Below are 14,069 nucleotides of genomic sequence, written 5' to 3'. Positions count from 1 at the left end.
AGCTAATGTCTCCAATTCTAACCAGTGTACAATGTTTGCATTTCTCTGTAATTGCCTTAGTTGTTCCTATTCATTTTTGCCATTAGATGCTGTTCCACTGACTGTACCAAGTAATGTAATTGCACTTTTCTTGTTCCTTAGCTCTTTACTTGAACCCTCTGTCTTCCTTCTCCAGTACTCCAGTGGTGTGCTCCTGAGCCAACACTGCCAACCTTCTTTCCTTACCTTTATATCTTTTCTAAACATCTTGTACCAAAACATATTTATACCTCATTCTGCCCTTCCTTGACCAAGATCTCTGTTATTGCTACAACCTCATCTGGAATTAAGATTGTATTGATGACCATGAAACCTTTGTCAATTGTTGGAAGAATCCATCCAATTTACTAATGTCCTTGAAGGAAGAAAATCTGTCTCGTTTTGTGCTCTGGTCTAGGTGTGACTTCAGACCCACATTAATGTTGTTTATTCTTAACTGCCTTTTGGGCAATTAGGGATAGGTACTGAATAGGTACGGGATAGGCCTTGGACAGAGATGCCGATGTCCTATGAATGATGAAGAGCATCATCACCATGACCACAGCACTAAACGCTATGACCAGCCATCTATACACAAACTTGATGAGGGCAACACAACAATAGTAGGACAAGACAAACAGAGGACAGCCAGAGAATTGCTGGAAGCTTGGCAATCATCCACAGACACCATCAATAAATACATTGACGTAGACCCAATAATCCGACCATTGCAACAAGCAATCTGAAGCAGCAGGAACAAAACCAAATAAATTCCAACCAATACAGTTGAGTAGCACTTACACATGAAGTTCCACAGCACTGAGGATGTCACCTAGAAAGGGGACAAAATGTCTGAAAACCAAATTCCCAGCTCAGCGAATAAACCCACAACAACTGCAACCAGCACCCGAGCGACAAATCTTTACACAAACCTTGAACAATATTATATTTCCACATGGAAATCTGCACATCTACTCCACACCGACCTGATGAAGGAGCAGCACTCCGAAAGCTAGTGATTCCAACTAAACCTATGGACTATAACCTGGTGTTTTGTGATTTTTAACTTTGTACACCCCAGTATAACACCAGCAACTCCAAATCATGATCCCCAAATCTTATTTACTGTTTTCCATGCAGTCGTATATGTGCATAATAAACCTGACTGAATTTTCACCATTTTCTCCCTTACTCCAACTTCATCTATTGACTCTCTTGCTAACCCCCTAAATTCTGGTATTAGGACCACAACTCTGTTTAGATCCAAATCATTGGTATCAATGTGGACCACAACTTCTGTCTACTCTCTTGCCCCCAGAAGAATGTCCTGCAGCTCTTTGTGACATCCTCGATCCTAGCACTGGGGGTTCAATGTACTATGTTGAAGTCATATGTACAGCAACAGAAACACCTAAGTGTCCCCTTAACTAATGATCCCTACCTCCACATCATTGTTATTGTTCTTCCTTTTTGCTCCCCCGTCTACAGCTGATCCTTTCATAACCTTGGATTTTTCTGCACCCCGTTGTGGAACCAGCACCCTCACTAGCTTGCAGAACAGAACATCAATTTCGGAATATGTTTCCATGCAATACCTACCTGGTTCTCTTGCACTGCATGGCAGTCACTCATTCTGTTTAAGTCTCCAGGCTGTTAAGATGTCATCTCACCATCTATCTGAATATGCATTTCACATAAATCTTATTCTTGTGGATATGCCTTAATGATTCCAGTGACTGCTTGAGCACTGAGGTCTGGAGCTGAGCCTTCTGTTGCTGGCAGCATTTATTGTGTATTTAGTCATCTAGGCCAGTGACAGGATCCAGAACTTCCCACCTATTATAGGCCACACATTCCACTTAACTAAACTGAGCTGTCATAACTTAAAGTTATTTCCCTGGTGTAACTTTAATTTGTATTACTTACATCACTTCAGTAAGTTGACCCTGACTTTCCCTTATTCCTGGAATTTCTAATAAGAAGAACATTTACTAATATTAAGCTTTGCAATTTAGCAATCCCTGAAGGGTCCACACATTCATTGTTGTGTTAAGAACAACAATCTCAATTACTACATTCTCTCACCAACCCTCCCAACTAAGTCATTCTAGAAGTTGGGGGGAATTGTCTTCACCAATGTTCACTCTACCTATCACTGTTCCATGACACCAGGTTATAGTCCAACAAGTTTATTTCAAACTACAAGCTTTTGGAGCACTGCTCCTTTTGGTAGCGAGCTAGGACTGGTGCCCTGAAAGCTTGTATTTTCAAAGAAACCTGTTGGACTATAACCTGATGTTTGTGTGTCATCTAACTTTGTCCATCCCAGTTCAACACTGGCGCTGCCACATCATATCTCTGTTGCCCATAGATTCTACCCACAGATGAATAATCACTGTTATTTTTGGCATTTCTGTCCAGAATCTCAGTTCAAATGTGAAAAGGGCATGATTGTAACAATTTCTCCACTTTGACTGAAAATTAGCTTGCAATTGGTGATGCTTTCACAGTTTCTAGGGCCTTCCCAATGGCTTCCTTTTCTACCACCTGCACCGTCCTAGAGCCCCCTAATGGCTGCATTGCCCTTACCTTGTTGTCCTGATAATCATCTTCATCTGTGAATGTCTCACTTCTCATTCAAGATGGCATTAATCCAGTGGCCTCCTTTTAAGTCTATCTTAAGTTTCTTTCCAGGACATCATGTTTTTTTTCCACACTCAGTCACTATACAGAGAGAGTTCTCTTCCCAAATCTCACATCTTCTTGCTCTTTCACCTCAGTGAATTATCTTCCAATCCTCTTAATTCTCTCCCTCCATATAAATGCTTCTGTCACATTCAGGTCACCCTTTGCCTTAATTATTTCCAATAAGCTCTCTAAGGGATCACTGACAAGGTTGCCAATGACTAATATTTTGAATGGCTTATTCACCATTCACTTCCAATCCACCATTAGAAAAAAAACTTGTTCGTTTGCCGACTTGCCTGGACCTTGGGTTCTCCATTTGTTGCTGTTTGCTAATCTTTTGTCTGTACTTCTACATTTGATGTCATTGCAGCAAAACTTTCACTCTTGTCACTGCTGAGGAATTCTGTGGTGTAGCCCCTGTCTTTCAATTTCAGGATGTGCACACTAAGCAGTATGGTACAGAAGTGACTGCACCACCAGTTCTAACTAGACTTCTTCAAGCTCCATTGAAAGCCTCCTTATCTTTCCCAAAACTGTCTGGCTCTCTGACTCTGAAGAATCAACCAGAATAATAAAATTAGCCCCAGCTTCTTTTTACTATTCACATTATTTCCCGAGACACCTCTCCGTTTTCCTTTGGGTGTTTAACATTCATTGTGTACAAGGATTTCTTGGTAACCTAAGACACAGACAATCTGTTCACTTCACCTCTGCTACTTTCCTCCATTCTGTTGTCCACTAAACCACCTTAGAGACTCTCTCTTTCTCAATGAATGGTCTGAAACCATCATCTGATTCCCTGAACAAATACTATAACCTCACTATTCACTTGGCATTCCCCCTACTGTCAGGCTGATCCAGACTGTTGGCTGCCTTAGTAAATTCACTAATCCTAATCTGCTAATATCTTGCCCTGTCCTCCATTATTTCAGTGATTAAAATCAGAAAGAACTGTTAAAACCAGTGTTTTGAAAGAATGATTGCATGTTTTGAATAAGTAGTAACAAAGTGGTTACAGACAGGACCTACGAGATTGTGTACACATGTAGCTGGGTGGCAACAGTTAATTACATGTGACAGACACGGGGGTTATGCCTGTTGCAAGTTGGTTGACATCTAGTCTCCAGTACATAGACCAAAGACAAAGGCCTTCCATCTACCAATAGCTGTGTAATTGGTTGTCAGGTAATTGAATATCTTGGAGCTGAGAATAAACTACAGAAAAGTATTTTCCATACTAGCGAGTCATAACCTGTCGTACCATCCTGCTTATTCACCACCATTGTTCTACAGACTTGCCTTGGCCCTTGGTCTTCCAATGCCTCCAAATAAGCAGCCTTTTTAATGTTTGAATCTGTTCTCAACCTCTTCCATCCCAATATTTCTACAAACTATGTACACCCCACTACAACCTTGAGGTTCTGTGCCTTTCATTGCTAACTCCTATGTTCATTATAGGCAGCTTAACTCTCTTCCCACCAATGATAGGAATGTCTTAGTCCATGTTAAGTTGCTTGTTGTAAAATTCCCTCCCTACATTTCCCAGCTTGCTCTGTCTGCCTCAAACCCACCTTTTTTGATTTTACCACCTGCTTTGTTTCTCTCCCCCTTTGTGTCTGGAATTAGACATACGTGCACTTCAAAACATTCTCACAGATTGGCATACCATTTCCAACGCTAAATAGACAAACAATAGTTTTTAAGTTTATCTCTTAACCTCTGTCATTGATGTCTCAATGTGCAGTTTTATGGATATTCAAACAAACAAACTGATGCTCAATTTTATTTTTGTACAATTATTTCTTGTAAAAGTAAACTTTGCTTTCGCTTGATGAAAATAGATAAAAGCTCAATGTGAAAAGACCTTTGTAAGAAAAGGAAAAAATTTTCAAGCTTGTGGTTGTAGAATAAAACTTGTACCTTTTATTACAGATAAATGAACTTCAATTCCAATATCCCACAAAATTATGATTCAGTATTTACTCTGGAATTTCTTCACTGTCTTTTTATTTCATTGATTCCTATCCCTAAACAATATTCTTCATCGTAATTCTATTGAAACCAGTTCTCTAATCTCCATTGATCTGGAACTCGTTAACTTTCAGCATTACATGCATATAGCTTAAATGTGATACACACGGGGATTGTGTTTTATTGTTATGCCACCATGTCAACGCACAAGCATTAGATCCAAAGTAATTGCACAATTCGGTAATATTAGTTTCTGGGAAGTCCTGGTTTATGAACATAAACATTAATCTTCAGGTACATGTCAGAACATGGAGCCAGATTGCACAATAGAAATGTAATGTTTCTAAATTTAAAAATTACCAAATAAAGTAGCATGTTATTGTATAAATGTAAAGTGTAAAGAGATTCATGAAATTTAAATTAGTCGGCATTGAAACATTGACATTCTGACTCGACTCCATGACAGATCCCCTGGTAATCGTTAACCTACATCATTTGGGGCGGGGGCGGGGGGGGGCGCAAAGATAGATTTTATTAGAATAAAGCAGGCGGCATGGTGGCTCAGTGGTTAGCACTGCTGCTTCACAGCACCAGGAACCCGGGTACGGTTCATGCCTCTGGCGACTGTCTGTGTGGAGTTCGCATATTCTCCCTGTGTCTGCATGGGTTTCCTCCGCATGCTCTGGTTTCCTTTCACAGTCCAAAGAAGTGCAGGTCAGATGAATTGGCTATGCTAAATTGCCCATAGTGTTAGGTGCATTAGTCTGGGGTAAATATAGGGTAGGGGAATGGATCTGGGTGCGTTACTCTTCAGAGGATCAGTGTGGACTACTTGGGCCGAAGGGCCTGTTTCCACACTGTAATCTAATCTAAATCTAAAGCAGGACATGGCCACAGTAGACTGGGAACATCTCTTTGTAGTTAAGTCTACACAGGGCAATGGTGTTGCTTTGAAAAAGGAGCTGGGGAGAGTAAAGGTCCAACATGGAGCCTTTAGAGGGAAATGTAGAAACACTAAGTTCAGAGAACCCTGAATGTCCAGGAGGAGGAGGAGGAGGACTTTTATCAGGTCCAAAGGGAGCAATTCAGCTGCTGCCCTAGAGGAATGCAGGAAGTGCAGAAAGGAACTTAAAAAAAAGTAAATAGAATAGCAGAAAAGAACATGAAATAGGACTTGCAAGCAGGATTAGGGAGAACCTGAAGATGTTTTTTGAATACATTAAAGGGAAGAGATTAACGAGAGAAAAGGTAGGGCCCATTAGTGACCAAGGGGGCAATCTGTTTGTGAAGCCACAGGATAATGGAAGAGTGTTAAATAAATACTTCTCTTAGGTCTTCAATCTGGAAAAGGATAGTGTAGGTAAGGAATTCAGGAAAAGGGACTGTGAGGTACTTGCAAAGGTTGACCTGGGAAACTGGGAGGCTTTGGAGGCTCTTTCAGGCTGAAAAACAAACCCTGTAGCCTGGATGAATTGCATTCCAGGCTGTTGTGTGAGGTGAGGCAGGAAATTGTAGGGGCTCTAATGCAAATTTTTAATTCTTGTCTCGCCACAAGGGAAATGCCAGAGGGAAATGGAGAATGACTAATATGGTTGCACTTTTTAAAAAGAGGTGGGAGAGATGAACCAGGGAATTACAGATTAGTCTCACGCCAGTGGTAGGGAAATTATTGGAGAAAATTCTGACAGGGTGAATTAATACCCACTTGGAAAGGCATAGGTTACTCGGGAATAGTCAGCGGGAGTTCGTGCCTGATCTAATTTTCAAAAACACCTAACAAATTTGTGAAGTTGTATGGATGAGGGAAGTTCAGTTGATGCAGTTTATAAGGATTTTAGCAAAGCTTTTGATGAGGTGCCACATGGGAGATTGATTGAGAACGTTAAAGCACGTCGAATTGGGGAACCTTGGCAAGATGAATCGGCAACTGGTTTAATAACTGGATGCAAAAGATAGTGGTAGAAGGCTGTTAGAAAGGTGGTGGAAACTGACTCAAAGCAGATGTCGAGCAGTGTACCTCAAGTTTGGAGGTGTAGTGGACAGCGAAGAGGGTTACCTCAGATTACAACAGGATCTTGACCAGATGAGCCAACGGGCTGAGAAATGGCAGATGGAGTTTAATTCCGATAAATGCGAGGTGCTGCACTTTGGGAAAGCAAATCTTAGCAGGACTTATACACTTAATGGTAAGGTCCTAGGGGGTATTGCTGAACAAAGAGACCTTGGAGTGCAGGTTCATAGCTCTTTGAAAGTGGAGTCGCAGGTAGATAGGATAGTGAAGAAGGCATTTGGTATGCTTTCCTTTATTAGTCAGAGTATTGAGTACAGGAGTTGGGAGGTCATGTTGCGGCTGTACAGACATTGGTTAGGCCACTGCTGGAATATTGCATGCAATTCTGGTCTCCTTCCTATTGGAACGATGTTGTGAAACTTGAAAAGGTTCAGTAAAGCTTTCCAAGGATGTTGCCAGGTTTGGAGTATTTGAGCTATAGGAAGAGGCTGAACAGACTGGGGCTGTTTGCTCTGGAGCGTCGGAGGCTGAGGGGTGACCTTATAGATGTTTACAAAATTATGAGGGGCATGGATAGGATAAATTGACAAAGTCTTTTCCCTGGGGTCGGGGAATCCAGAACTCGAGGGCATAGGTTTAGGGTGAGATGGGAAAGATATAAAAGAGACCTAAGGGGCAGTTTTTTCACACAGAGAGTGGAACGTGTATGGAATGAGCTGCCAGAGGAAGTGGTGGAAGCTGGTACAATCGCAACATTTAAGAAGTATTTGGATGGGTATATGAATAGGAACGGTTTCGAGGGATATGGGCTGGGCGCTGGCAGGTGTGACTAGATTGGGTTGGGATATCTGGTCGGCATGGACTGGTTGGACTGAAAGGTCTGTTTCCATGCTGTACATCTCTATGACTCTCTGACTTTAAGTTCAGTACTGGGACCTTTATTGTTTCTTATATACATAAATGATATTGATGAGAATGTGAGGGGAATATTCAGCAAATTTACAGAAAACACCAAGATTGGTAGAGTGGTTAATAGTGAAGATGGTTGTAGATTACAGGAAGATATCGATGGGTTGATTAGATGGACAGATCAGTGGCAGATGGTATTCCCTAATAAGTGCAAGGTGATGCACTTCGGAAGAAGAAACAAGTTGAGGGAGTATTAAATGGCAGAACACTAGGTAGCTTAGAGGAACAGAGGGATCTTGGGTTAATAATTCACAGATCCCTGAAGACAGCAGAGCATGTGAATAGGATAGTTAAGGCGTATTGCTTTCATCAGTCATGACATAGAGTATAAGAGCAGGGAGGTATGTGGTGTTGTACTGAGCTTTGGTCAGGCCACAACTGGAGGACTGTGTGCAGCTCTGGTCACCTCATGACGGGAAGGATGTGATAGCAGTAGGGGGTACAGGGAAGGTCACCAGAATGTTGCTTAGGATGGAGGAATTGAGCTATAAGGAAAGACGAGATAGGCTTTGATTGTTTTCTTTAGAGTAGAGAAGATTGAGGAGGGACACAGATTATGAGGGGTGTGGACAGGGTGTATAAAGAGCAGGTGTTCCCTTTGGTTGAGGGGTCAACCACAAGTGGGCATACTTTTCGAGGAAGGGGCAGTAGATTCAGAGGGGATTTGGGAAAACCTTATTCATTCAATGGGTGGTGGGAATCTGGAATGCACTGCCTGGAAACCTTACGACCTTCAAAAATATTTGCATGAGTACTTCAAATATCATAACATTCCAGGATGTGGGACAAGTGCAGCAAATTGGAATTAGCACACTTTTAGTGGTAGTTATGTTGCTGCAGACACAATGGACAGAAGGGCCTTTTCAGTGCTATATGAATCTAGGTCATTGATCAAAATGTGTTCATTATAATTTATGCACAAGCCAAAATGTTGGGATGTCCAAACGGGCTATAAAGTATCCTTGAAGTTTGGTTTTTAATTTTGCTCAATCCACAATCCAGCTACAAATTTTCAATTGACCCAGACCTCATTACCATTATTGGATATTTTTAAGCTAAGAATTTGTGGTAAATCAAGTCAAGGCTTCATTAGTTTTTTATCATTGTACTTTAAAATAGCAAACTATTTTTTTCTTGGTTCAAGCTAACATTAGCATTTCTACCCGTATTATGTGATCTTTCGAGTTTGGTGGTTCTCTCATAATAACATAATTTCAACCTTTCAAGAGTGAACTTGAAGCTGCTGGATGGTAACCATTTTTAATGAGTAACTGATTTACTCATGTTGCTGCGTTACAGGCTTTGGCATGTGAATCTTCATGGTCTTATATCGTGTGTGTGCATGGTAAAACCAAGATGCATATTTCAGTTTCATTATTTATCAAAATGTTCATATTTATTTTGACATTCTTCTGTCTTCATTCATTAATTAATTGATTAACTCTTTCATGTCCTTTCCAAAGGGAGGTCCTTGGTTTGTGTTTTACTTTGAGTTTCTGTCTTTGCAGTTTTATTTGTTAGTGGAGGTTTACTATTGCTATTCCACTTTCAACTGACTTGTGAAAAAGGCACAGAGTGTGAACTGCAATATTTCAATAAAGTAGCTCACAATCACCTTCTCTACGGCAATTAGTGTTAGACAATAAATGGTTGCCTGGCCAGAGACGGCTCAAGAGTGAAAGTAAGCATTTTTATTGGCTTTTGTTTTCAGTAAATAAAAATCTATTTTGAAGAAGTACTTTAAAAAAAAAGGAACTGGGTAAAAGCCAGCATTTTGTTTCGGTCACCCCCTCAAGTTCTCTAATCTTGTTTCAGTTCTCCACATAGCACCTAATGTCGATTTAATAATGTAACCTGTCAAGTTGGCTTTATTAAAATCCAGAAAACAAGCAAGCTGTAAAGACTAGTTACTTGCTTCTGGCATACACTTACTTTAGCAATACTTCGACTCTATCTCTTGACCCGTTGATTAATGTTCTGAAGATGTTGAAAATCTGAATTAAAAATAGAGAATACTACAAATTATTTGGAAATAAATTTTTTGGTGATGAGAGTAACCAATTTAAATTTCATGCTGGTGATCTTGTATCAAAATTGAGGGCTCTTAGAGACATAGTTTTATACCAGCATACGGAAAAGGAAGAAAGAACAAACAGGAAGGTTTACTATGGATTGTAATGCAACAATGATAAAATGATAATGGTACAAATGGAAAGGATCTGGTCATGCAACAACTATATAAATAAAGCATGAGTGTTGCTGAAAAATATCTATACAATCGAAGCTGTTTTGCAAAAGAGTCACCAGACCTGAAACATTAATTCTGATTTCTCTTCTCAGATGCTGCCAGAACTGCTGAACTTTTCCAGCAACTTCTGTTTTGTGTTTTGATTTAAAGCTTTTTGTCTCTGTACCAATCAGTATTAACTTGCCAATCAATAAGAACTGTCCTCTCAGGCTGCATAAATGTTGATTTTTTTTTTTCCCTTGAATTGTTAATCTTTAGACTTAGTCTGATAAGTGCAAGATGAAGAACTTTGACAAAATGTATTTTTTCAGCAATGCTTGAATGAAGCATATGTCCAAAGCAAGTGTAATAAAGAAAAGCAGAATTGTTGCCAAATACTTCTGTCTGGAATAAAACAAAAAGGGGCCAGAAATTGAACCTGAAATTATTGAACTCAGTGCTGACAACCAGAATATCATAAAGTATCTTGTCAAAAGATAAAGAGCTGTGCCATGAGTTCACATTAAACTTCTTCAATACAGTGTAGAAGGTTGAAGAGGACAGAGAGGTCAGAGCGTGGATAGTTTGGAGAATTAAAATGCCAGGTGAGCAGACACTTGGGATTACTTTTGCAGACTGAACCATCAAAATTTTAGATTGCGCCTATGCTGAACAGATAATGACCTCCAATTTATTTAACTACATTGTTTCTTTCCTGGCATTTCAGTTGATCTGATCTTGCTGCTACTTGTTTACTAGCTCCAGGTGCTCCATTATTGTGACTATTCTGATTTTAATATGTCGCATGGTTTACTTTCCGCACAGTATAAGACCCTTCTGCTTGTTGATGTTTGCCCCTTGTCCTAATGAATATTAGCATATCCTAATCACATGACTATTGATTCTCAATGCTGGATGGTTAACATGATCAAGGAAGAGATGAGTTTTACTTCTATGGTCAGTATACATATACCCTATATATATATTTGTGAGGGAAGGCTGTGAAGTCATGGTAGTGTTACCCCAAGCCAATGTTCTGGGCACTTGAAGTGGAATCCCACCTTGGCAGATGGTAAAATTTGAATACAAGAAAAATCTGAAATTAAAAGCTAGCCTAATGGTGATCATGTTGATTGTCAGAAAAAAAAACATCTAGTTAACTAATGTTCTTTAGGGAAGGAAACCTGTCGTCTTGACCTGGGTCTGACCTGCATCTTACAACTATCAGTGAAGATTGATAGTTGTAATGTGTGCACTTGACATGCTCAATAGAAGTTGCCAAATTACTGCAGAAGCTCTGCTATTCTCAGCATTATCACCAAAACTTTTAAAAATTAAAATGAGTAGACAAAATTCCTATTTAATCTATCTTTTTGATGTAGGTTGGTAGAAGGCATGGACTGGGTTTCCATACCTAACAAGAATGACTACTTATGACAAGGAGTTTGATTCTAGCAACAGAAAGAGTTATAAACTGTCAGCATATAGCACTAATTAAAACTCTAATCCCCTTACAAATTCCCCCCTTACACACAGACTGACCACCAAGAAAATCAATGGATAGAAGACTGGAAAAGAAGTTTAGTAGTATTCAAGAACTATTGACTTGCTTTTTTGCTGATCAGAAATTTTTGCTTGGCTTTCCTTTCTCGAATTCTTCCACTGATTTATAAGAGACACAATGGTTCACTTGACTTAGTAAGTAAAAGTCACAACTTACAGCAACTGCTGAAGGATATATAAACTAGTTTTTTTTTGCAGGTTTCAAGATAGTTTTGACTGCAGAGAACAGAGCAATAGCTTCAGACTTGGCAATTTCCTTGAATCTTATTCCCAGCCCCAAACTTTGCAGTTTCCTGAGAACAAACCACATGATTGTTGGCAAGCAAAAGACCTTTATTATTTATAACCGGTCACTAGTCCTAAGACCAATCAAATTTCCTATCAAAGCTCCGTCTGAATACAGAACCTATCAGCTCCAGTTCACCTGCAACCTAAACTTCAATTATTGCCTGTTCAAGCAGCTGTTTAAACAATGCTTGTTGTAAGTGTCAGGTTATTTGTTTCAGAAAATAGGTAGCAATCCTTGCAAAACACTTAGACAATAAGTCCATAAGACAGGAGTAAAAATTAGGCCATTCGAAGCTGCTCCACCATTCAATCATGGCTGATAAGTTTCTCAACCTCATGCTCCCACTTTCTCCCTGTCACCCTTAATACTCAAGAACCTGTCTAAATCTTAAATATACTCAAAACCTTGCCTCCACAGCCTTCTATGGCAATGAATTCCATTGATTCACCACTCTCTGACTGAAAAAAGTTTCTCCTTATCTCCATTTTAAAAGGTCTTCCCTTTACTCTAAGGCTGTCTCTCCTACCAATGAAAACATCTTCTCAACAACTACTCTGTCCAGGCCATTCAGTATTCGGTATGTTTCAATTAGATTCCCTCCCCCCCACCCCATCCTTCTAAACTTCATCATATAGACCCAGAGTCCTCAAACGTTCCTCATATGCTAAGCTTTGCATTCCTGGGACCCTTCTCATGAAACACCTCTGAACCCGCTCCAGGGCCAGTATATCCTTCCTGAGATATGGGGCCCAAAACTGCACAACATATGGTCTGACCAGAGTCTTCTAGAGCCTCAGAAATATATCCCTGCTTTTACAAACAGTTCTTTCATTAACAGTTTTCTTTCACTTTAATCCACAATTTTTAAAAATAAACAACACTTATTACAATTTAAGTTCCACTGCTATATATAATAATTTCATGTGCAAAAAAATTTTCTTTGTAACAGAAAGCTGATGCAGTTGTATCACTGCTCTTTGATCATGAACATGGAACAATACAGCACAGGAACAGATGTTTCGGCCCCCCTATGTCTGTTCCAACCATGATGCTATTCTAAAGTAATCCCATCTGTCTGTTCATTTGTCTGTCTAAATACCTCTTAAACATTGCTATCATAGCTGCTTCTATCACCTCCCCTGGCAGCATTTCTCGGCACCTACCATCCTTTGCATAAAAAAACTTGCCTCACAAATTTCCATTAATCTTTCCCCCTTTTAAATTAAACCTATGCAGCCTAGTATTTGACCTTTCCACCCTGGGAAAAATATCTCCAGCTTATCGTCCTATCTATGGCTCTCATAATTTTATATACTTCTATGTAATGAGATATTTGATGAAATGTTCAATTATCTGCCCAATATGTCTATAGAATAATGCTAGAGGATAAACTTTCTTTTTCATTTTCTGACCAGGTTTGTTGAAGTTCTGCACAGTTGGATTCTGTGGAATTGGCAGCCTCATTGACTTTGTTCTTATCTCTGCGCAGGTGAGATGATACCATCAGCTCAAGATCTGCCAATTTGCTTGCAGTCTTTTGTGCTGAATGATGGATGGATTACTTTTCTGTAGATTTAAGTGTTAAAGCAATAGCTAAATGCAATATAAATGATGTGTGAGTTTGCTTTGAGTTATTCCATTTAAACACAATTGGTGAAATTGGAAGTTCAATTAGATTGCAGCATTAATTGAAATTGGAATGTGCTATATCTGTAATAAAATTGTTCAAGCCATAGTGTAGTGTTCAGTCAAAAAGGAGGGAACAAAACAGGAAATAATTGGACCATGATTTGCAGAAATGATTCATTGCCACTTTAAAGTCTTTTTTTTTGGAATCATTTGGTTTTATCATTAACAAAGTTGAATATAAATAGAAAAATATGGTAATTTTGGAAGCTGAGAAGTATAGCTAGCTGAAGCTTAGGAATTTTTCAGCACATGTTGAGAAGCTGTGAGATGCACCTCAATTATGGAAGAAAGAAATACTTGGAGCAAAGAAAAGTATCCACAGATTTCATGATCAAAAAGAAGGTAGGATTTTTACAGCACGATTCAGCTGAAATTCAGCAATGAATAGGTATCAACAGTCTGAAATTCTGTAGTTATAAATCAGAGTGAATGACTTTGACCAATGAATTAAAGTATCTTTTTGAGCAAAAGTCAAACTAATGTAAATAAGTGGTCCAAGTGATGTATCATTCCTTCCTTTTGTCTGTAAACTGAACATGAACCGTCTGAACAATAAACAAAGCAGTTGCATTCCATTTGGCTCATCCTCGTGCAAAGGGGAGGTGAAGGCCTAGTGGTATTATTGCTAGACAATCAATCCAGAA

At 39.4% G+C, this 14,069-nt stretch overlaps 1 protein-coding gene across 2 annotated transcripts in view; it reads left to right on the top strand.

The window, feature by feature from the left end:
- tm2d1 (TM2 domain containing 1) overlaps positions 1-14,069 on the top strand; it is a 115,460-nt gene that overhangs the window by 45,197 nt on the left and 56,194 nt on the right. For both annotated transcript variants that reach the window (XM_072574246.1, XM_072574245.1), the window contains exon 6: positions 13,152-13,225. In XM_072574246.1, the coding sequence (XP_072430347.1) occupies positions 13,152-13,225 (74 nt within the window). The remainder of the gene's footprint in view (positions 1-13,151; positions 13,226-14,069) is intronic.

The sequence above is a fragment of the Chiloscyllium punctatum genome, chromosome 7, assembly GCF_047496795.1.
Source record: "Chiloscyllium punctatum isolate Juve2018m chromosome 7, sChiPun1.3, whole genome shotgun sequence".
Taxonomy (NCBI): Eukaryota; Metazoa; Chordata; class Chondrichthyes; order Orectolobiformes; family Hemiscylliidae; genus Chiloscyllium; species Chiloscyllium punctatum.
This window is presented reverse-complemented; position numbering and strand designations above follow the sequence as displayed.